At 42.1% G+C, this 25,780-nt stretch overlaps 1 protein-coding gene across 1 annotated transcript in view; it reads left to right on the top strand.

Moving 5' to 3' along the window:
* Kctd16 (potassium channel tetramerization domain containing 16) overlaps window positions 1-8,456 on the top strand; it is a 224,789-nt gene extending 216,333 nt beyond the window's left edge. The window contains exon 2 of the mRNA XM_048331336.1: window positions 7,998-8,456. Coding sequence (XP_048187293.1) covers window positions 7,998-8,452 — 455 coding nt within the window. The 3' untranslated portion in view covers window positions 8,453-8,456. The remainder of the gene's footprint in view (window positions 1-7,997) is intronic.
* Window positions 8,457-25,780: the final 17,324 nt, after the last annotated feature.

Here is a 25,780-nt window from a genome sequence, read left to right as displayed (position 1 = left end):
CCCAGTTTGTGTCCAGATGTTGGTCACATTTGGTAGGGCTAGGGTTGCAAAGAGCTGCAAAGGCCTCAGCCAAAGAAAAAAGAATGCATTCATAGAACAGCATAACTATAGTAACACGGTTTGGTCCCTGAAGGATGAATGTTAGAGTTGTGGAAGTACTTGGAGAACGAAAAGATAACTGAACAGATTAAGTTTGTTAATATGAAATTGTATTTCTGCTTTCCTTGTGCAAGTAATAGAAAATTATAGATTAAACAAAAGATGAATTTCTGGCTGGGGATATGGCCTAGTGGCAAGAGTGCCTGCCTCGGATACACGAGGCCCTAGGTTCAATTCCCCAGCACCACATATACAGAAAACGGCCAGAAGCGGCGCTGTGGCTCAAGTGGCAGAGTGCTAGCCTTGAGCGGGAAGAAGCCAGGGACAGTGCTCAGGCCCTGAATCCAAGGCCCAGGACTGGCCAAAAAAAAAAAAAAAGATGAATTTCTAGGCTTGTTATTATGAACCGACCCCCAGTGTGAGATTCATCCTGTTACCATTTCTGGGCCTTGCCTGTCTCCTGGCTTCCTGTTCGATGCATGAATATCTTCCAGCTGGTATGGAATGGACGGTGGCCATCTCCCCAGCTTGACAGCCACCCACAGCCCCATTGCGGAGCTCAGAGGGCCCGTAGGTTCCGGCTGAATAGTGCCGACCAGGGCTCTGAATCACGAGTCACATGTCCAAGCCTGACGCACACGCAGTGGTCAGGAGCTGGGAGAGTAAAAGATGCTTCGGTGTCATGTGAGATAATCTGCACATTTTAGGGGACGTGGCTTCAGCTTATACAAAATTGGTGGAGAAAAATGACCGTTTCTCGGATGAAGTAGACCGGGTAACAAGGTGGGCCACAGAAAGTAAAGTGGGAGAATAAGTGCTCTGGGAACAGGTGTAACCAAGTGTAACATCAGCGAGCACAAGGCTAAGAGGAAGAGGAAGTAGAATGAAGGGTAAAGCACAGGAAGAACAAAAAGGACTTGGGAAACTGGATGAGCGCGTCTTCAAGAAATGCTTGAAAACATCAACGGGAGACCCAGGCATCAAAATCCAGAATTTCTTGCTTTTTGCAAAGCATTGTGCTGTTGTTGTTTTTAACCTGATGATGAAAAAGTCAAGCTGGAAAGGTATGTCCTAGAATTACCAAGGAGGAAAATTATATATATATATATATAGAGAGAGAGAGAGAAGATAGGTGGAATGGTTGAAAAGCTATTTTTTATTTAAGTTTTTGACAACCTGAGTTTTCAATTAATAAATCCCATGAGAACTGAACAATTATTATACCCACATGCACATGCTCATAGGCATATGCTTTATTTATTTATTTGTGTGTAAGTCCTAGGGTTTGAACTCAGGGCCTGGGCGTTGTTCCTGAGCTGCTTTGCTCAAGGCTAGCACGCTACTACTTGAGCCACAGCTCCGCTTCTGGCTTTTCATAGTTTAATGGAGATAAGAGTCTCACAGGTTTTCCTGCCTGGGCTGGCTTGGAAGCTCGATCCTCAGACCTCAGGCGCGAGCCACCCCCATCTGCCGGATAGACACACTACCACTTTGGATAGGCCTCTCCCACTTGCTGCTGTCACTGTTGCCCCATGTGTGTTGTCACACTTATATCAAACATTCGGTGACATGCCTACACATTTTGTATCCTAGTGACCTTTGCGTGTTAGAATTTCCTATCACGTTTTAAATCGGCAAAGGCCTGCTCTCTCACACAGACACACACTCACAACTGTCCCTTGTATGTGCACTGCGGGTTTCCGAGTGCTTTCGTTTGTGCGGAGCTCGTTTACTGAGCATCTGTGAGCTACTCTGTGCCTTGGCAGTCGGACCTGTGTGTGTCCTGAAGCAGGCCCTAGAATTCAGAAGGAAATAACGCACACCCATTATAGCCTCATATGGAAAACAGACTTCCAACCAATAGACCAGAGATGTCCTATATTACGCCTTATAAGGCTGTGAAAACACAGAGCAGGAGGATGGCGTGAGCCTAGGTTGGGGTAAGTAAGGGACACACAGTTCACAGTTCTAGCAGCGTTTGGCGGGCCTGTTATTGTGGTGTTGCCTCCCCAGCTCCATATCCACCGGTAGGTGCCCAGCTTTGTGATGTCAAATCCTGCCACTCAGGCTAAACACTGACTGACCGTACTGTTCCTTTGCCCTGCTGGTTTCCTGTTCGAGTCTGTCCCCAGGGAGTGCTAGAGGAAGGCACTGTGAGCCAGGAAGGGAAGAATGGTTCTTGGCTTGCTCTTGCTCCTACCAGCAGCTACTCGAGTTCTTACTCGAGTTTGATTTACTCTTTGTTTTGTTTTGTTTTTTTTTGGCCAGTCCTGGGCCTTGGACTCAGGGCCTGAGCACTGTCCCTGGCTTCTTCCTGCTCAAGGCTAGCACTCTGCTACTTGAGCCACAGCGCCGCTTCTGGCCATTTTCTGTATATGTGGTGCTGGGGAATCGAACCTAGGGCCTCGTGTATTCGAGGCAGGCACTCTTGCCACTAGGCTATATCCCCAGCCCCGAGTTTGATTTACTCTTGAAGCAGCTCACTCCAGTTCCTGATTCCCATCGCTCCTGTAATCCTCAGAGACAGGCTTCCTTAGGTCCCAGCTCCAACAGGGCAGAACGCTTCCCTAGGACATCTGATTCCCTCTACAAGATTCCTTCTCTCTGGAAACCCCTTGTCTGTTTACGTGTCATCTCATTTGCATTTTCATTTCTCCGACATCTTCTATGAAAACTTCCTGAAATGCAACACCAGTACTCATACAAGGCAATATGTTGGAAATGAACTGGACAAGTTGGGGGCGGGGAGCAGGCTGGAGAGAAGGAAGAAAAATGGGAGAAAAATGAGGGAGGGGCAACAAGTTTGACAAGAAACGTACTAGTTTATGTATGTACCTCCAGCCCCTCTGTACATCACCTTGACAATAAAATGAAATTAAAAATAAATTCCCGATGGGATCGTGGGCAGGGCATTTGTTTTCCCCACTTGCCTTGCGGGATGCATGGATTAGTCGTGTGCTCTTGCCTATCTTTTTCATTTCCTAGTGAGGATCTCTAGCTGGGCCTGTCCAAGGCCAAACAAATGGCCCTGAGTGAACAAGATTAACCCCAAGCAAGAAATGATGACTGCCAACCTGGAAGATGCATTTCCCCCCCCCCACCTCAGAAGTTTACACAGCCTGCCCATTCCTAATCTCTACTATGCAATCTCTTTTCCAAGGTTAGCAGAATTATAAAACACATCCATTTGGCCATTATTGACTTTTCAACTGGGATACCAAGAAAGTCTTTCAGCAGCCCCGATAAATTATATCCGGCCACCCAGCTCCCAGACTGGCAGGCTCCTACATCATTGACACAGAAGCCAGGGGAAGCAGTTTTCCCAGCTGTTGCTGGAAATGTGCGTTGGGGGCACACCCATTAGCAGGTGGAGAATTTCAAGCGTGGGTAGCTTGCAAAGCTCTTTTTAAAAATGCATAAGCACTTTGTGAGTTTGCTAAGTCACGTTTCACTCGGATGGACTTGAATTTTTCATAGGAGAGAAACATTTTTCTCGTCTTTCCCCTTCTACTTCAGCTAAGTAGAAGTTATCACAGTTAGGGCTCCATGAAAGGGGACTACTTCCGGTCATAGGTATGTGGTAATGCTTGAGGGATTCTGAATGCCTTCAGGGTGTATAAATCTCAACAACTTTCGGGATTTCCTGCCCTCCTCTATTGAATCTAAAATTCTTTGCTAGCCTGCATGTAAGCTGATTTTCTTTATTTTTTATTTTGTTGTTTTGATGGCACAAGGGTATGAATTCAGGGGTTTGAGATTACTAGAAGGTGCTCTACCACTCGAGCCATGCCCTCATCCCTTCTTTCGTTATTTCTAATAGGGCCCCGTGTGTGTGTGTGTGTGTGTGTGTGTGTGTGTGTGTGTGTGTGTGTGTGTGTCTGGATCGCAGTCCTTGTGTGGCTATCATGGCAGGTGGACACACGGGTCTCGTTGGTTGAAACGGGGTCTTGTGTTCGGATCTCTGCGTTCCTCGTAGTTCTTCCAGCCTCCGCCTCCTGAGTAACTAGGGTTGCAGGCATTTGCACTGCATCTTGCCCAAGTTGACTGTCCTGTGAATTTGCAAGTCCTCACGGGGGACTCCTTCATTTGTGAAACTTTAAGCACTGTACCATAAAGACTTCTCCAGGCCAGGCTCCCTCTGTGCCAGTGATTGCTCTTCATTCCCACTACAAACCAGGCCTTGCTAAGTACTCAGTACTCTTTGCTGCTGTGTCAAGAGGTAGCATCCATGTCCTTCCTCGGTCATAGTGATCTGCGTAGTATACAGTGCACAAACATCGCTGGTACGGTGTACTGAGGGAAACATAATCATATGTGGCAAGCTCCTCATTTGTTTCCTTGATGCAGAACTATGCCTGCCTTATAGCACAACTAATGTGTGTGAACGAATGGAAAACATACTGCGTGTCTCAAACTGTGAAACTGTGAGTCGCCTTTATTTTCCAGATGAGGAAACAGAGTCCCTAATAGTTTATCCCAAGTTCCACAGCTGAAAAATTATGGGGTTTGGTTCTGGAGCCAAAGAGATGTTCTACTGTCATCAACTTGAGATATCTTAATACCTGTGTTTGGCTCTCTCATGCATACATCAATCTTTAGGTATAAATCAGGCATTAAAAATCAGCAACAGCTTACTCAAAACGATGAAGTGCTTTGGGTGGAGGGCTTGCCTAGCATGCGTTACAACCTAGGTGAGATGCCCAGCATAAAAACAAGGAGAAGGAGAAGAAATTAGACTCTTTGACCAGCTAGTTAATACCCTCTATAAAAGGCAATTGATTTATTTACCAATAAATCAGACTTCTCTTGCAATGAAATGGGTTCCTAACCACATCTGGTCCATTCAATTCTAATGTATTTCTTCCCAAATGGAGAGAATTATTCCAGGCAATTTGGAAACCTCGGCAAATTGGAAGTGAAAGCATGTTGTCATTTGAAGCATTGCAGTACTTATGAGCTCATTTTTCTCTATAATTGGGGGATTATAGAATGCTTCGAGCTGCAGCACTGACCTCTCATAGGTCTTTCCAGACTTTCCGGGACCTCTGAACACATCTCAGTGGGTGTAGGAGGGTCTAGTCCTTGCAGCCGTTTGAAGTTGTGATGCAAAACCCCTTCACTGTGGATTAGAGAGAGTAGGCAAGCAGTTGCACCATGACCCTTTGAACAGTACTCGAGCTGGGCTGTCTTCATCCCGTCTCCTTTCTCCGCTTCAAAACAACAAATGGACTTCACAAGCCATCCTGTGAATTGCCTAACCAGCATGGCAAACAGCTCAAGTGTTCGTAGCGTATATTGAAATAGGATGACAGGCCACATGGACGCGAAGCTGCTCCGTTTTCCTTCTAAGAGGGGAACGGGGTACTTCTGTTTGCCTGGGAGCAGGAGGGTCCCAGCTGACATTTGCATCCATCATCATTGCGGAGTGTTGGGGGTGGGGAATGGGAGAGAAGCATCATGGGAGCCAGGCTCCTGACTACAGGCAGAGAGGCGCAGGAATTCCACGCAAATGCACGGGAACTCCTCACCCTGCAGTCGTTTAAGTGATTTTGCAGAATCTTCACATTTCCCTTGATTCCACTCATCGAAGTTACTCCCACGGAGGAGAAAACTCTTGGCCGGAAAGGTGCAGGGTTTCCATTTCTACAGGCACAGAGGGTAGATGGCCACAATATTTTTATCAAGAGGTAATAAAGCAAACAGGCTCAGAAATACGTGGCTTTTTTTTTTTCCCTCCTGTCTCTTCTGGGCTTCCCCACCTTGTTCTTCCCCGCCTCCCCCCCAATGCTAAATCCAATGTCTGAACTTTTCCCCAAAGAATCAAACTAGATGAGCCCTGGTCTGATGAGATTACTTTTCTTTAGCTGGAGTCCTTGGAGCCATTTCTCAATTGAGTCATATTAGGACAAGGATGGCTCAGTTTGGGGACGCATAGGCACATTCTGCCTACTAAAGGGGAGGTATAGGCCCCCAAACCCACACTGGCAGACAGAAGCCTTTGTCCCCTGAAGATATTTTGAGTCACCAGCTGGGCCACACTGAGCCATTTCTCTCTTACATGGAAGATATTTACTTGCAATGACTAGGGATAGCTAGGACGTTTCCCTTGTTGATATTCCTTTTGGCTAATTGGATTCTTGCATTTAGTTTGATGACTATATACATACAATGATTACCGTGTCACATTTTCTAAAGTGGCTTAAAAGAGAGGGTAAAAGTGAAACATACCTGATTTATAGGAATTTTTGTAATTCCCTCTGGAATAAAAACAGTCTCAAGATAAGTTGCTACAAATATTTAAATCGTCAGGTACATAAAGGACATGCATTATACGAGAAGGCAGGACATACCTTTACATGTTTCATGTCTAAGTTTCTTCCCCAAGTAGCTATAACGCTGAAGCTTGTTATGATGTGATTTCTTGGGTGTGGGAATAAGACACAGTGATAGCGTAACTAGGTTTTCTTTAACAGATATAAATACTGTATTATCTTTGTTTTCAATAGTAGTAGCATAAAGGGAATTGTTTTTTCTTTAATTTCTATGACTTCGGTGGGAACCATATGAAGTGTGTAGCCAGCCGGTGATAAATGATCAGCGTATGTCATTAACTCCATGGCTCCGAGAATGCTGGGGCTGTCCGGGGAGTCGAAGGCTACCACCGTGACTTGCTTCCTGATTCCTTTGTGCTATGGATCTGTGGATTTTTCTAGCTCGTGAAGCTGCCAACTCTGTAGCTGAAAAATTGTTCTAACTCCAAATTGATGGATGCAGTTTTATGAGTCAAGGGAATGGGGAAAGAAGGACTCCTACTGGCTTAAAAAATAAAAAAAGGGAGTTTTGTGAATTATATAACAGAAAAGCACATTGACAAGACTGGCTTCAGGCATGGCTAGATCCAGGTAGTTAAAAGTTATTATTAGGATACAGTGTCTCATTGAATTTATACTGTTCTATGCACAGTCTGCTGGACTACAATGATGAATGCTTTATTGTGTCCATGTTAAGGAGTTCACAGTCTAGTCTCTGAGATGCATAGAATTATGACACATGTTAAATGCAATAACAGAGACACATAAAATACAGCCATAACTTAGAGGAGGAGGAAAAGTTAATATTTCCGAGGCAAGGTGAATAAGGACTTCAGAGAGAAGTTCAAGCGTGAGGTTTGAAAGAAAAGCCAGCATTTCACACATGAGAGAGGCTTACTAAATAGAAGAAAGGTGGATTGGCGTGGCTTTGACGTTTGGGAGAGCTGTATTCAGATCCTGGCTTTGCTACTTACACGCGTGCAAACTGTGGTTATGTTTGCTAAGTCCCCAGGGTCTTGCGTCTCCGTGTATAGAAATTGGGGGGGGGGTGTTAGGTTCTTAGAGTCATTGCGATGGCTCAGGGAATGGTGGGTGCACAGGACTTGGATGAGGCTGGCACAGAGTAAACCCACCTATCCCCGCCCGTCCCCTGTGGCACCGCAAGGTCTGAATATCAGCCATGGTGACACTGACTAGTACTCATGGGAGTGCTTCCTGCACGCCACACACCGCCTTCCCCTTCCCTCCTCTCTGTCCTTTTTAATTGGAAGGAACTTGATGATTCTCACCTCCCAGCCGAGAACCGAAGCTGTGCCCGTGTTTGGGAGGGAGGTGGGGTGGATGGCTGGAGTTTCCAGTGGAGGAGGTGGGCACTGTGGTCCCTAGCACCCTGGGGAAGATCCCCCATCCATCCCTTGATGGTGCTGGTTTCCAGGCACTGGGGTTGCAGCTCCCCTGGGGTGCCTTGTGCTTGTCCTGTGTGTGTGTGTGTGTGCGTGTGTGTGCACGTGTGTGTGATTTGTGCTGCCTCCCCGCTGAGCAGGCCACCCTTGCTCACTGCCCCGCTGTGTTGTGTGACCCTTGCAGGCGAGCCTTCCCGATGGTCGTCCTCCCACTGCGACTGCTGCTGCAAGAACGGCAAAGGCGACAAGGAAGGCGAGAGCGGCACCTCGTGCAACGACCTCTCCACGTCCAGCTGCGACAGCCAGTCGGAGGCCAGCTCGCCCCAGGAGACGGTGATCTGCGGGCCCGTGACGCGCCAGGCCAACATCCAGACTCTCGACCGCCCCATCAAGAAGGGCCCGGTGCAACTGATCCAGCAGTCGGAGATGAGGCGCAAAAGCGATCTCCTCCGGACTCTGACTTCGGGCTCCCGGGAGTCGAACATGAGCAGCAAAAAGAAAGCTGTGAAGGAGAAGCTGTCGATCGAGGAGGAGCTGGAGAAATGCATCCAGGATTTCCTAAAGATCAAAATCCCAGAGCGCTTCCCGGAGAGAAAACACCCTTGGCAATCTGAACTCTTAAGGAAGTATCACCTATAGGGGGCTGGAGGGGAGGGGGGCGGGTGGGAGAAGGAAAGGAAAGGAAAAAGGAACACACCAAGGGCACCGTTGTGAAATAAACCTCCTAGAAGAAATGCACATTTTAAAGGAAAAAAAAAACCCAACACCTAATGATACATGTTTGTTAGGACACACTAGTCTATGGATAAACTACTGCCTATTTTACCTAGTTCACCTTAACATGTAAACCCACAGGGTAAGCTCTCTTTCCAGATGTGGACACACAAGAACACTCCTCTGGGGTGGGTGGGTTGGCTGGTTGATTGGTAGCTCAGTCCCCCCCGTGCTGAGAATCTTACCTGCAAGGAGCACCAGGTACACGAGGGTAGCAACAAGGCCTTGGGACTCACGATTTCCAAACCGGGTTGCTTTTCTCACCTTTTCTACATCGTTCCTTTGAACAAGGCTAGACTGTAGAAAGAGATCTGACCCACTGGCATTCGTTTGGATTTTCGTAATTTTTTCCTTTTTCTTTGTTTATGGGGGCCAAAGGGGAATGGCAGATTTCTATGACTTTTCACTTAAATCTCTATGTGCCACTTTCTATTAACTCTGTTTGCATGAGTATTTGTGCAACACAAGCACAGTCATCTGTATATACACACAGTGCACACCGCCCAGGGCGCAAAAGCTCAGGGCCACGCCCCTGCTGCCCATAACCCCACTGACAGCTCTTCCAACCAAGGAGCCTCTGCCCCTGGTCTTCAAATTCTCTTGGGCAGACCGCCCCCCCCAACTGGGGCAACACTTTCTGATGTGGAATAACCCCCACCATCCACAAATGGTCTTCTTTATTTTGAAATGAATACCCCAGGCTCCATTTTCCTGCTGTGCTCATTCCCTGCTTTAGGGGAGGATGAGAAGAGCTAAGTCAACCATGAGTGGTATTAACAAAGCAAGCTGCCATGCCTCTCCACCAAAGGACCCCCTCTAAGCCTGCTCCACTCTGGGTTGAATCATTACACACTTCGCTTGATGGTTCCAACTTCTGTTTTTCTAGCCCACGTTATAATGGGGAGACCCTTTCCACACAGGGTTTCTCTATTGCTGTAAGTTGTGCTGTTAAGAACAACACACAGTAATCGAATAAGGGCCCAGCCTTGGGTTTGTTTTAAAGAATATATATTCCACACACCTCTTAGTCATTGCTCATAAGAATTTTAAGCTACAGTGCTGCATTGTTTCTGTGTGGAGCTAGTTTAAATTATCTTCAAGATTCTGGGGTTTGGCTGTGTCCATAATAGAATTTACTTGTGGGGTTCTGTCTATACAAACCCAAGCATACAACTGGGGCTCCAAAATTAAAGGTTTGGCTTTCTAAATTCTCTCTCTTTCTATCTCTCTCTCTCTTAATTTGTTCTTATCCTGTATGGACACAGTCAAAAAAACAACCTGTTAATAGCCATTCATTCATATGACTCTGTATTCTGTTGTTGTATCAATAATTCTTTTGTAGACTTGTGTTTGTTGAAGGTTGAACAATCATTTTTGATTACTTTTTACATTACGCCTGCATTTCAGGGACAACTGAGAAAATAATTTGTCAATTTTTAATTGTGTGCCAAGCACTACTAATTTTTTGTTGTGTGTGTGTGTATGTGTATCACAAATAATAAAAACAACTGAATGATGTCTATAGGAGGGAAAACTGATAGCACGTTCCTTCTTTAGGAAATCTTTCCATTGATGCACATATGCTATGTACTGATTCTGTTATTAGTTGCCCACTGCTATAAAGATATCTTTCTAAATTAAAAATATTCTTCCAACTCAGGGGAGCAGCTGACTCAGCCCCAACATTTCCTGGTCTTGATGGTTCAAATGAAGCACAAATAAATCATTAGATTTATATAGGTGCAAAAGAAAGTTTGTTTGGAGAGTTGAGAGGTCAAGAATATTATAGTTTATGAATTTTGGTGGTGGTCTTTCCTGTATTAATGTATTAGGATCTATTACATTACCTATGACTTAGCTTTCATTGTAAAGCCTACCAATATGTCTTTATTCATTTCAGTGTTTTTGATGGTGCATCACAATACTCTCACCTTAACAATAGAGATACGTAAAGATTTACAGGGTTTAATGAGTCCAGAAGAAGTTAAGTGTGAAGGGCAGTAGAGTCTAGCTAACTGGGTGAACGTTCCAACTTTTGTACATTCCAGACGTGGCGTCAATGGTATCAAAATAGACTGGAGAATTGACAAAGTGTGCTGGCAGCCAAGTCATTATGCCTACTACTTACTACCTTAAAACAGGAAAATCAATGCTGCCCCAAGTGTTCGTGGCACTGGCCCTTCAGGCCCTGACATTATCTTTTTTGTTTGTTCTGCACAGACAATCTTTACACCTCTAAATTAGTTGTAGACATCAATGTAAAACAACAGAAGCACAATACTTCTATTCAGATTATTCAACTCTTTGAACTAAAAGTTCATCCAGCTCATGTTTACCATTTGAGATTGAGAAGCCGATGGTTGCTACTTCCTGAAGCAGCACAAATGGCTGAGTCCACTGGAACCCATGGCTTTCAATCTAAATAGTTAAGACAATGGAGTACTCTTCATTTGGGTGGGTGTTAGTATAAAGATGAGTAGAGACTAAGTCAGTAAGAAGCTTAGAGGAGCTTCCATGTGCCTCAAAGTTTTAGATAGGACCTGCTTGGAGTACTTAACAAATTGATCAAAGTGGCCCACAACATTGGAAGTAATTTCTAAGTAAGTGAGCTATGCAATTGAACGAGTTTTTACGACATTTACTTAAGTGAAGGACAGTTCCCATCTTAAACACTGGTTATAACAAGGACCATAGATTACTGAAGCGAAGGAGCCAAAAGCCTCAAATGCGTCAACTGCATAAGAAGTCGTGTGAAAGGCCTCATTTAAGCTGCATCTTGGGAATTCCTGTAATGCAGGAAGGTATTTATTTATAAAGTCCCCCCTTTCCACCATCAAAAAGGTGTCCGCACTCACCAGAAAAAGAGGAGAGCCAAATGAAAATGCTATGTTATTCTACTCCCTCATTTTCCTCCCTCTGCTAAAAATAAAATTGGCGCTGAGATGTAGTCATAAAAGCCACCAAGTGCAGTGGCTTCCAAAAAGATGCAGCGACATTGTCCTTTGTCATCACAGGCTCACGCTCTTTACTGGAAATGAGTGTGTGGTGATTTCAAATAAAAGGGGGAACAATGCACAATCCCAAGCACTCCCTTTGTTCTTCGTCCTTTTATAGTTCTATCTGTTCCAGTTGACTCATTTGAGGTGTGGGGGGCCGGTACTGGGTAAGGTGACGTGGAAGGTGTCTCTTTTCAATTGTTTTCCATCAGAGGCATCATTTCACCAAAGCCACAGGTGTGCTACTCATTCTGGAGCATCTAGTTACTACTGTGGATGCTTCTAGAATACTTTGGCTTCCTTGGGCTTTAACATCCTTCTCCAAGCATTCGTTGTGCTAAGCAAAACATGCTCCAGTGAGAGAAATGAACGGTATAGAAGGAGGGGGTTTCGCAAGATTACGTGACATCAATTTCCAAAATGGAAACAGAAATTTGATTCTCACACATTTTCAATTGATATTATTTCACTATTCCTTATTTTGTCCATACACAGTGGATTCATCCAGATCATTTGAGTGCTGGCATTTTTTTTTTGGCACTAGATACACAGCATGGAATTTGAATAACCTTGTCCACCTAGACGATCTTTGCTAGAATCGATTATATTTCCTGTGAGTTTCTAGAAAGAATTCCTTTTACCACCACTTGACATAGCAATTTTCAAGGGAAAATGAAGGGAGTTGTTTTCCTCCTGGTGGACCCTCTGGCAGATAAATGTGTTTGTCGATCTGCATGCTGGGTTACAGGTTGAGTAGGGACCGTTTCTCTCTCTAATGTCTTGGCACTGTTGGCATCTTGCATTCTTGATGGCCCACTGTTCCAATTTATTCATTTTCTTTTATAGTGTCAAAATAACACACTGGAGAAAGAACCAGAGTGAGCGTTGTTTATTCTCAGTTACAATGGAGTTAAGTGTCATTTGTACAGGACTATACCATGATTAATATCGGCAGAGAAATTAGATGAAATGAAATCTGCTGGAATGGGTTTGATTTATATTGCCTTCATCATTCTGGGTTGAGATGAAATGGTTATTGCTCTCTACCCTTGCTGAAAGAAAAGAACCCTAAACTTAAAAATCCACAGCCTTGTGATGCAACCAGAGAGCTTATTTGTGTGAATCTTGCTGTGTACTTTGGAATGGAGTTTCTTTCCCAGGTCACCTCTGCTGAAAACTTGGCTTGTTTTGTCTTGTTTAGTTATATTTTGCTTGGGGAGTTGTTTTGGGTTTTTTTCTTTGCCATGATTCTCAACATTCAGCATAAACAAACAAACAAAAATTTACAATGCATTTTAGAAAGCAAATGTCCTTGCTAACTCCAGAAGGTTCTGATTCAGAAATTTTCAGGCAGCTCCAATAGATGGGCATTTTGAGCTAGCACTTTTTTGATGGTTTTGATTAAGATGGTCTGTAGACATTACTCTGAGAAACTTTGCTCTTTAAGCAGACTCTTACGATAGTATCAATAAAAGCTTGCACTTCCCTTCAATTACTTCCCAGCACAAGTAAAGAATTCATCATCTTAGTAGAAAAGGCTTGGGAGAAGAACATTCTAGAACCCAAGCAGAGAAACTTTCCATGGTCATGTGGGCAATTCATTTGCCTCTCAACCACCATCTCCTTTCCTAAGGCATACATTTGTGCCGTCCTCTCCCAAACTGGAAGGCCAAATCATTATAGTTTTGAGAAAATGGAGGCCCATGTCTGAACAACCTAATGATGCCCAGGAAGGAATAAGAATAATGAGATTTCCTACAGACTGCTTTTCCTTTCTCTAACTGAAACAGAAGCAAAGGTGACTTACACTTGAATTATATATATATATATATATATATATATATATATATATATATATATATGGCCCCAAAGATAATTCTATGAATGGCACAAACAAATGTCACCAAAATGAATATGGAATGAGGGAATTTCCTCGAATTTCATCAAGATAGTTCTGAACCACTAGACTGCTTGCTTCGTTCAGTTGGAGTCAAGCAGAACTATGCAGGCCTCAAATAGTGAACATACCGAAAATGTAACATCATTAATTAAAAACGTGAAATAATAGAAAATAGAATAGAGAACACATGCAAAAAGAAAAAGCAAGGAGTGAGTTTGATGGTTACTATTCCATATGTGATAGCACAAGGAAAAGAAGTTGTGTAATGCCCAGCCCTTCTAACCAGAGAGGCTGCAGTATGATTATTCGACCCAAGTACAACAGCTCAGCATCTAGGCTGTAATGCTTGAGCCACCTGATGCCATCTAGATAAGTGAATATTTATGCAATAATTGCATACAGTGCAATGGATAAAGATGACTGGATCATCATAATCACCAGTGAATACGTAGCAACGATACTCCTCCAATAAGGGAGGGATAGCTAATAAATTAATCAGTATAAACCCATGATCGAGATTATTCTATAAATATGAAAAACTTATTCAGTGTGTTGCTTTCCTCTTGTACTCTACTCCCCACATAGCATCCCTTCCTAACCTGTAGAAAAGGTTCCTCTTGTTGGTGAAAAAATTGCCTTGTTAATTGAGTAATGAATTTTAAGTTCTAGACTGTGAGCCTGTGTTTTTAGATAAATTAGACAAGTTACTTTGCTAAAAAGTTCATTGCCCACGACTCATGCCTGTAATCCTACTTTCCCCGAATACTGTGCTTCAAAGCTAGGTGGGCAGTAAAGTCCATGAGATTCTGATCTCCTATTAACTACCAAAAAAGCACAAGTGGAGCTGTGTGTCAAGTGGTAGAGTACCAGATGTGAGCGGAAAAGCTAAAGGACACTAAGCACTGAGTTTAAGCCCTAGAATCAGCACACACAAATAGAAAGACACATACACACTCGTACACACACAGAGAAATACAGACATAGACACACACAAAAACAAACACACACACTGACACACAGACATGCATACAGACAGAAAGACACAGACACAGATACACAGACACACACAGACACACACACACACGGTGTGGTTTGTCCTGGAGGAGGCTCTGTGTGGTTTTGCTCCTAGTTGGCCTATAAAAAAAAGTACTTGTGAACCAACAGAGAGTTAGCAAGTGGCATCTCTCTACTGACCTGCTCTAACTTGTCAGGCTATTCGTAGAATGTTAACCTTTAGCTAATTTATCTGCATTTGCACAATAAATACCAACATAACTGCAGCTTCTGTCCTTGTCACAAAGCAGTGAAGAGTTTACTTTAGAATTGTAGTGTGTGTGTGTGTGTGTGTGTGTGTGTGTGTGTGTGTTTGTCTGCACATGAAAGCCCAGGTATAATTTTTAGGCTAGTATTGGTTCCTTAATATTTCCATTAGCACTTTCCCAGCCATTGAAGAGAAGTTTTTTTTGAAGAAAGTTTAACAGCATTTTACTTCTGAGCAATGTCTTTTCTGTGACTGTTAGTCCTTGAGAACATGGCTGGAAGTTAGTCTTCAGATGAAAATGTTCAAACATTACAGATTCTTGAACGAAAACAATCTATTCTTTTTCATTTAGAGTCGTGTGACATCTTACTCAAGAGAGAAAAATAAACAAAAAAACAAATAATAAGAAAATTAATTCCAAATGAGAACTCCATTACTGAGCTGTATTTCTAACCCTTAAAAATTAACTTTTTTAAAGCGAAAGTAGATATTAAGTACACATTGATTATTGGCAGTGTTCATCTTACTGCAGCCAGTTGCTAGTAGCTGATCTCTTGTATTTGAGGTAATGCTTCCCAACTAGGAGCTCTTTTGTAGTTCAGAGGTCTCTAGCAATGCCTGGAGTCAGTCTTCCTTCCTTCCTTCCTTCCTTCCTTCCTTCCTTCCTTCCTTCCTTCCTTCCTTCCTTCCTTCCTTCTTTCCTTCCTTTCTTCCTTCCCTCTTCCTCCCTTCCTCCCTTTCTTTTTTCCCTTCTTTTATTATGATACTAGGATTTTGAACTCATGACTTCATGTTTGCAACCTAGGTGCTCTTCTTCTTGAACCACAGCATAACTTTTTTCTTTTATCTTTACTTATTGGGGGGGAAGGATAAAATCTCATTTTTTAAAAATATCAGGGGCCATCTACAAGTATTGCTTCTTCTACTTATACCTCCCAAGTAGCTGGAATTACATACATATGCTACTATGTGTGTTGAGCTTGGAGACATTTTTGAATGTCATGATTCAGGACACAGTCTAGAGATGTTGCCAAAGTCCTCTGCTGCAGAGGACAGCCCTTTCCAGCAAAGAACCACTCACTCCAAAATGTCAATGCTAGTTAGCTTTAAAAAAAAAATCTCTGAATTAAGGGTCAGCTCAATTTTTCCAAAGCATTTTCTCAGTACCATGCCTAGAAAGACTTCCTGATTAAGATAATAGAACAAAGCAGAAAAACAGTAGCTTCTAACTGAATGCTATACTGGATTTATTTGAAGTGAACTGTATGCTATCTTTGTATAGGTACGACTGCTGAGATTTCGAGAGAGAAGGTAGAGTTTTTCCAGGGTTCTATAGGGATAAAGCTACCCACTGCTTAGGTATCTGTTTCTTCTACCTCACCATTTCTGCTTCAGAACACTTTCACATCACTGATGTAGTCAACCTTAAAGTGCAGCGCAGGGTGAGAAGTACTTTGAGAGGCTTTTCGGTTCACATGACCCGGCTGCCAACATGTTCCGAATTGATCAACAGAAGAAAATGATGCGTTCCCAGAAATGAATACATTGGGGGAAGTTCCAGTGAGCCAAGGATTTCATCTTTAACTGCTCATTGTGTTGTTTCTTCGGGATTAAATATCCACTCACTTAAAATGGTACTTTCATGTTGGAAAAATACGGCTCCTCGTCCTATACAAGGGTGGCTCCCCTGTTTGTTCCCAAAGATGTGTTATGTCTCAAACCCAGCACTGGCTGCTCTGCCTGATTAGTTACTATGCACGTGTGGCTTTATGAGAAGCCAGTGCATGTTTGTGGTCCAAGGTAATTTGACGGTTTTCCATATCAACATCCCATCGATGGAAGCAAGGTCATGGCCTAATTCACATCCAAGCTCTATCTTGTAGGAGGGAAACGGAGTGCCCGTGAGTTCAAATCAGTCCTGCAGATCTGAGGCGTTCTCAGCCCGTGTCTGTGGAGCACATACTCTGTACAGGTCACTTTGAAGAATACAGTCAAATTTGAGATAAAGAGCTTGGTTTTAAACCATCCAAATCCCGGATGAAGTTTGATCCTGTCCACAAAGTCCTGATCAACATTCTAGAGATACGGTTTAAATATTCAGCTATGCATAATGTATATGAAGGTTTTATCATTCCCTGCTAGGCAGTCCACTAAGTGTCTTACATGCCGCATCTCACTGGATTCCACAGCAATTCAATGCTATACAACTCTTCCTGTCTTCTTTTTTACAGTCGAGTGAGGTTAGAAACAGCAAGCACCATACAACCACATAGAGGCCCATAATTTAACGGAGGCAGGGCTGTAATTTCATCTGGGTTTATTGGATTCCTCAGGGTGACAGCTTAACTATTTTATATAATTTCTTCTCTCTCTTTCCACTGGAATTTACCTGCATCTTGTTTCTTCTGTAAGCAAAGGGTAACCAGGCATTAGTTCTTTTACATTGCAAATACTATTAGACATGCCTCTCTTGGGGAGACAAAGGAAAGTTGAATTTGGAGAGTGGTTCATTCTGTCACAAGCTATATCTTATGTCACAAACTCTATCAAGGACTTGTAGAACAGTATCTGGTATGGGAAGATACTCTAGGAGACAGTAAGTGGTAGAGTGAACCACTGGCTCTGCTGTGGGCAGGACACCAGGACAAGACTCTGCAGACGTCGTGAAATATGAGGATGATTGTATGTGTTTAGATAGATGTGTGTCTTCTACTTTCGGCTTTAAAAAATATCAGCTTTTTTTTTTTTCAAAGAACAACAAAAAATCAACTGGCTGCTATAGAATCTCATCCTTACTGTTCTATGTTTAGAAAAAGAAAGGCAGCTGCAGAAAAGAAATGACAATAAAATGTGTATGAGAGAGGAGTATATGTGTGTATGTGTGTTGTGCATATGGTTGTGTATAAATCACATGTACATATGTACATATGTGTTTACATCTCTACATGTATATTTATATAAATATCTATATATACATATGTATGCACATCAACTCATAGATTGAGATTTTGAGTTTAGGAAACATTGTTATTACAATTTATATTTGTTTTTCTAGACAGTCTAATGTACTTTTCATTTCCCAAATTCTCTTGTACTATGAATGTATTTATCTACTTAGAGCACAAAGAATACAATCAAAATTCTTATATTTAACATTGATGGGTACCAAACCAAACAAAAATGCACTTAAAGGAATGTCAAACTTGTAACAGCTGGCTTTCTTATTGAACCGTTCGGTAGAATTTCAACTCATATGTTTCAAACTTGTTCATTCCAAAAGAAGAGAAAATTCACCAGATAAATACTGATAGTTTTCAGAAGAAAATGAAAAGGAAAATAGGTGTGTAGTAGCACAAACTCAATTGTCCTGGTGGGATTTTCCTTACCTCTTGGTCAATTTGCCATCTCCTAGTTGATTTACCATTCATGCAGCTCTCTTGAGGCCTACCAATTGCAGGAGAAGCTAATGATCTGTTTAATGATTTTGATGTTATAATAAACAATTTACAATATGCATTTTGTAAATAGATTCTAAAGCTTAAGGGCACATTGTAATAATAACCAAACGTTCTTTCCTCTCCTGCAAATAACCTTTTCAACTTATTTACATAAATACAAAAAAATGGTTGTTCAAAGAAGGAACAACAACTTGACAGCAGTCAAGTAGAAGAACAAGATGCCTGTCAGATGACTGAATGGGGGGGCGGGGAACTCTTAAAGACACAGTAAAGGCTTGTTCTCATTTATAACCATGTGCTTTGCATACTATTGGAGAAAGTGAGAACTTGGATGTTTACCTATGCAAACAGAGCTTTCTTAGAGCGCCTAGGGATCAGTTTGTATGCATGCAAACCTGTCTCTGCTTCCTACACAGGGTTCATCTGATAGATCCAGGAGGACACTCCTCTTCCCAGGGACCTAGGACGTGTGCCTAGTAATCAGGCACACCTGTGAACAGATCTTTTTCTATAGACCTGCGGGGGGTGGGGTAGTCTTCAAAACAGAAGATATACCTCCTCCCTTCTGTTTTAAGTAATTTGGTGTTTTAGTAATAGTTAAAGAACCTGAAGAAGTGATTATTTCTTCCTAATATTTTGCAGCTGAGAGTAGGTTTTCATCACCCTGGTTTTAAGTTACCTTGCCATTTTCTGTTATTTATTTACTCTTTATTCCAAAGGAGGATGATGGATTGGCAGATTTTTTTTGAAACATTATGGTTAATTTATAGAAGTACAAATTAATGCATTAAAAAGGAATGTAGGATTGGGATGAATAAGTGTCAGCATTCTTCAGGTGTTTTTTTTTTATTAAATTTTATTGACAAGGTGATGTACAGAGGGGGTATAGTTACATAATAAGGTAGTGAGTACACTTCTTGTCACATCTGTTACACCCTTCCTCATTTTTCTTTCCCATCCCTAGTTCAGGTAAGCATATATACAATATCCAGTGTACCAAAATCATATACAGTAATCACATGGGGTACGCCATTCTTCAGTTTTATTTCTGCTCTGAGGAAATTGATTCATAAATTTGTGGGAAGGTATCCCACTAAACACACACAGAAACACCAACGTAGGTGATCTGCCTTTCCAAAAGTGCCATTGAAGATTGTTCCTAGAATCTGCTAGAAAAGGATTACTCACTAGATTGGCAATAGAATTCCATGTAGTCTATGAAATAAGAAATCTTGTGACAGTGAAAGAAACTTCAAAAAAAGTCCTTAAACCTTGCTCTCCATGCCATTTATCACCAGCAGAGCACTGGGTAGAACCTAACAGACAAAATAATTTGCTTCAATTAAATTGAAATGTTGAAGTAGTATCAACATCTCTCTTGACTATATGGATGAGAATAACTGGAAAACTTCAAACATATTTTATGAGGGATTTTTCAACTCATTTTTATATATCTCTGCTGCTTTGAATGTGATTTCACCACAGATGGAGGAAGCTGAATTTTGTTGGAAATAACACTGAGTGGTGATTTTCCATGGGGGTGGGGGAAACTTTGCTCATGTTATTTTTTTCCTAACCTCATTCAAGCACTTGGTGACTTGGGTCAGTTTGCTGCACGTTGATTGACACCCAATGAAATTACCTCTTCTCCTTCCCAACGCAGTTTGCTTGTACATACGTGTAATGTCAAAGTTGTTTACAGATTCTTTTTGTGTGTAATTGTGATAGCAGATTTAGCCCAAGTTATAAAGGAATCTGTTTACCAAATGTTGTTAAAGTTAATGTGTTTATTACAGTAGAAACATCGTTAATTATGGACTCACATGAATGCATGTCTACATGTCGTCAATTTCCAACAGCTTGGTTAATTCAGCAAAAATTCTGCGGTCTGTGAATAACAAATATACATAAGCTACTGTGACTAATAATTCAGTGACTGTTTTACCTTGCTATGTAACACTGTACATCTTAGCTTGCTGTACTTTTTTCTTATCTAATTGTTTTTATGCAAGAAATGTGATAAAAAAAAATGGTACTAAGTCATGTCCCAGTGGAATGGCACACTATCTTGGTAATCATTGGTTCACTCAGAAGGCAATAGCCGATAGATGGAACAATAGTCCTGAGCAATATTCAAATAGATACGTCCATACTTATGTATACAACATCTTTGATGCTAATTACTACCACCTAGTCTCACTAACACTGGAAACAAACTAGCATTTTCTTTGGATTCACTGGTGGTAATGGGAATAATTAATTTGCTATCAACTGCTTTCCTATTCTGTTTAGTTCTTATAGTATGGTATATGATACAGGAGCAGTATCAGTATTGTAAAATTGTGTGGTGAAAATGATAAGAGTCATTCTGTGGATATATTTTAAAAGGGAGAACAGAAAATATATTTCAGATTTTTGTGTGAATATAATTACAGAAAAAAATAGCTCACTATTTTTATGTGTTTCCATAAATGACTCCATTTCATATACGTTGTAATTACACACCAAATCATAATAAATCATTTGGTAACATTTAGTTGTTACACATATATATCTATTTTTAGTATCTGTATGAGACTGATGACTCAACATTATTTTATGCGAACTCAAGAATCTTATAGGAAAGATAATTACTGTTGCAATCACTTCATTTTTAGTTGGGCGTGGTAGCTTGCTCACTATGGGTACAAAAGAGAGACTTGTAAAAATGGTTGTTTGACATACTCAGAATGTGGAGGCCGTGCCTGTACATTTATTAATTATTTGATTGTTTATCAAACTTCATTGAGCCTTATTTTTCTCATCTGGAAATAGAAAATAAAATAATAGATTATATGGTCCATTGAGAATTAGAAAATACAAGTTAAGCATTTATCACAGTGTTTAGCACATTAAATAGATGTTTAATAATTAATGTCTAACCTCATGACTCCTATATCCAAATGTAAATTTTTTGTTTGTTTTAACTGTATTTTTCTTTTTGCTCATTTTTGACGCTGGGGATTGAACCCAGGATGTCGTACTTGCTGACCGAGTGCTTTGCCACTGAGCTACATACCAGATGAAAATAAGTTTTAAAGTGGAGTTTAGCTTCAGCATTCCCAGTATTTTTTAATCTATTCCCTTCCCCACTGTTACTTGTTTATGACGTTGCCAACACTGCTAGTATGGCATAGTTAGCCCATGTGCTGGGAAATGACACAGAAAAACATAGGAATTCTTCAGGTGGGAAGTTTGGGAAACAATTTGGCCTTTTGCTACGCGAAATGTGTTCATGCCACACCTCTCTTGTGATGTGCTCTCAAAAAAATGGAAGACATTGGAGGACATACAGTTTGAAAAATGCGACTTCTTTTGCACACTGCACATTGTAGTTTTAACGTTTTAAGTCCCTGGGAAGGTTGCCGTAAAGGAACTTTGGGACTTTGCTTAACTCAACATCTCCCTAGACGTGTCCCACCATGCTATCTGTAGCTTGAGGTTCACGCGGGAGGAAATGTTGACCTCGCTGGATCCTTTCCTCCAACAGGAAGGGGCAAGTGGGCTTCCGAGGGGGCATCCTGGGAACAGGTAGAAGTTGGGTGCTTGGAACCCCAGTGACAGACTCAGGCTAGGATGTTTCTTCCAAATCACTCTCGTGCTCATGATTGGACACGGTGATGGGGTTGTTTAGAAGTCATAGCAGGCACTCTGCACACACCCGGGGACAGAGTCACATGAGGTACAGAAAGCCAAGCAAGAGAACGCTGAGAGTCCAGTGTTCAGGAACCTTTTAGTCATAGCACAGACATCTCTGAGGCAGAAGGCGGAGGGGCTGCTTTGCCACGATCACCCAACTCCTTAAGTGGAGTCACCACTGGGACGCAAATGCCGGACTAGGTAGACCCTCAGCTCACCAGAACAATACAAGCTTTCCTTCTCAAAGGGATGGAGGAATTTACTGGAGGATTTCCCCCCTGAGTTCTTGTGTGGGAAGAAGCAATGGGTTTGCTCCTGATAAACTTAACCTGGGTTGGAAAATTGTGAAGTGGATGACACCCCGGGACTCCAAAATTGCTTAAGTAGAGCCACAACTTCCTGAGATCTAGGACACAGGTATGGGCATTACCTCTGCGGCTTCACAAAGACAAACCAGGGGAGGAAGGACACGAAGAGGAAAGTTCACCTGCCCGTGTTCTGGCCACAGCCTTGGAAGACTTACAGTAGCAAAGTCACCCTTGTTCTGCCTCATACTGCACGGAGATTCCCCAAGTGTCAGAACTCAAAACACACTCTCTAGTCACTGTGGTACAAGAGGTGTGAACCTGAAATTGCTCTCCTGATCTGCCCAAGAGGCTGTATAAGACATAAAATGAGCATGGGGAAGCCCAGGTGTGAAAATACAGCCCCTGGTGGTGAATGGGGGAAGACTGAATTCCCGATGTTCCCTTTGGAGAGATTTGGGTGGACAATTTCCTTATTCATCTCAACACGACAGTTACAAGGCTGTCCCTGCATACAACCACTGTCCAAAAACATCCTCTGACAGATTGAGCTGAACCTAAGGACCGTAGCTTGTGGAACCAGAGCAATGAAAGAGGGGAACAAGTCTTCTCAGGGAATACTTCTCCTCCCTTCCGATTTTAATCCAAAGGCAATGTTCCTTCTCACCTCAGCGGAACATCCCAGCCTCCATCAATCTCTGTCCAGTGGCAAGTGCCACTGACACTGGTCCCTGTAGGTGTTTATCCCAATGGGAGGCTGACAGAATCTTCTTCACCAGAGCTAGCCTTAAATAAGCCAGCCTCAGTGCCCTGCCAGGCTTAAAAATAGCACTATGTTAGTAGCGAATGCCTCGTTGGGCACATATTTCAAATGCTTAAGAGTGTCAAAGAGATTTTGATGCACTAAGTAGACAATTGTTTGTTCTCAGCAACCATATCACAAACACCCCCACCTCAACAAAGTCTGGGGATACAACTTCACCTCTGTCCTATGTTTTCCTTTATGATGTGATTTTACACCTGCTTTAGCCCACCACATGCTTTATCTCTAGGGTAACACATGCCTTATCTATAGGGTAACGAGACAGTAGACGCTCAATGTGTCTTGCCGACAGATGATACACTGAAAGAAACCATTGCCCTGTGACTCTGGAGTCACGTGAGCTATCCCAGTGTATCTGCTCCCGGGTGAAGATGAAGCAATTACATCTGATGGCTCCAAGACCTAAAATCACAAAGCCACATGTATCTCATGAGACAAATCAAGCTTAGATTTCTCCATCATCCTGGAATGTCCACTGCTGTGTGGACACGCCTGTCTGTTTATCTTTTTTATTTTGTTTGCTCTTCTCATACCTGGAATAGGCAATGGACATGCTTAATCAAGTACAGCAACCCTTACCCTCTATTTCTCTCAGTTTCCTCATCAAGGCTCCACATGAAGACTTGAAAGGCAACTTTGTCCTACCTTGCCGTCTTTCTTCTCCATACATTTTCATAGAGGCTGTCACTGGGCTCTTGGAAGAGCAGTGGGAGCTTTGTTGGCTTGAGGTTTACCTGACATCAACTGAAGAACAAAGAAGTGAACCGAATGCAGGTAGAACTTAGATCTTAAATTGTGTTGTTCTAGAGCTATTACGAATGACACTTCCCTTCCCGAGATGAAGTACGTAGGCAAGCCTTTCTCCCACTAATGTCCATACACACCCAGGTCAATTGACTCATTCTCTGTATTAGCCAGAACTCCACCTTTTGCTTCAGCAAGTGGAGTATGGCATTTTATCTTATTTTCCATATAGAAGGAAGTGATGGGGACACACTGAACTTACTGAGTGGGAGATGGGAAGTGTGACAATTGGTAGTAAATTTGTTCTTCCACTTTTCACCTCTGGGAAGACTGGCCCTCAGTGCCTATAACTTATTAACAATAGAGGTTGTCAAAATAAAGACGTGAATGCCTTACTGTTTCTGAAGTTGACATGAGCAGATGTGACAGTATGAGGAAAGAAAGAGAAGAGTTATTAACAATTGGGTCTATGTACCAGAGTCACAACGGATTTCTCCCGGTGGAGTAAATGAATACCCTAGTAATTGCTTCGTTAGAGAGTTGCTCTTCATGTGTCTTTATAAAACCCAGGTTTGTCTTCTCAGTAGGATACTGCCCAAAACACTTTCTGGCATCTTAAAGTTTGCCATAAATACACTTGATGATCAATTTTTTTTCTGAAAGCTAGAGCGAAAGTTTACAACCTGAGAATGAGCCCATCATATTTTTTTTCTTAGCATAACTTATTATGGTGTATGTAAAGCTACTAGTAAAGCTGGAAAAATAGCAGATTAAAAGTTAACAGTTTCACAGAAACATATTTAGGAGAGTTGTTTCTTATATTTGTGCTACTAATTTTAAATAAATCATTGTCAATCAATGAAAACATACCAAAGGGTCTCTTCCTGTTTTCATGCAGAAAATTGACTATTCTGTTCATCATATGACATTAATATAATTGATTCCATCCTATTAGTCCAAAAATAGTGCAAAAACCCTACCAAGGAGGCATCAGAAATGCACAGACACTAAGATCGAAGGAATCTTGTACCTATTCCATTCCCTTAAAGGAAAACATAGAGGACGTCTCCCTACAAGTGCAGAGCTCTGAGTTTATGTACTTTCGAAGTACAGGGAAAAAAAGGAAACAGCAACAGATCAAACATTTATGCCCTGTCCCCTGGCACGTGAGTGTAGGATACTTTCCATTGATGCTACTTCATTGACTTAAGCTCATAAACTTTTCCTTCGTCAGATTTTCCATCCCCCCCCCCCCACACTATTGCTGCTGTGGTTCTGATGATCTGAATAGAATTTCTCACGGTGACCCTACAGAAGGAGCAAGTGATAGGCAATAAGTACTTGGGTTCAAATGCCTTTGGAAAAGAAACAGATAGAGGACATCTAGTGTGTGGTACCTCCACGCCCACGCTGTTAGTAAGCAGCACGGGGGAATAGAATCTTCGGGTACAGTTCCACATAAGCCAGGGTTGGCTCTGAGCCTGGATTTTCATAGAACTCAGCAGTCAGATGTTATACACTGAAACATTTCACCTAACGAATTCCACTCTCCCCGTATATATTTATCTGTGTCAGTAAATTGTTTATTTTTGCCAACAAATTGGCTAAAGATGGATGACTACATGGTAAGCTCTATAATTTAGTAATGCATACATGTGTAATTGTGTATGTGAAATGTATGAGTTACATACTGCTGGGGTTGTAAATGCTGTCCTTTTGCATCCTTTGATGATAGCATTTCTATGCACACTTGATTATTTCATTTAGGCGGCGCTGAAAACAACGAAAATGAAGCATGCTAGAGGAGCAAGTGTCTGGGGATGGAGGGATCAGGTGGAGGTCAGGAGAGCAACGACTGCAGCTGCACCAAGCAGCAGGAATCTAGTTCTTGCCCTTGGATGACCATTACATTTTTAGTAATATTATGAAGTATAGACAACCCCTGCTTTGAATGGCTCTGCTGAAGAATTTACAGTTCTAAAAGACTTCAAGAGTGGTGCAGACTCCGTAGCCATCGTGCTGGGAGTT

The sequence above is a fragment of the Perognathus longimembris genome, chromosome 22, assembly GCF_023159225.1.
Source record: "Perognathus longimembris pacificus isolate PPM17 chromosome 22, ASM2315922v1, whole genome shotgun sequence".
Classification (NCBI taxonomy): Eukaryota; Metazoa; Chordata; class Mammalia; order Rodentia; family Heteromyidae; genus Perognathus; species Perognathus longimembris.
Note: the sequence above shows the minus strand (reverse complement) of the source record. Positions and strands in the feature narration are given on the sequence as shown.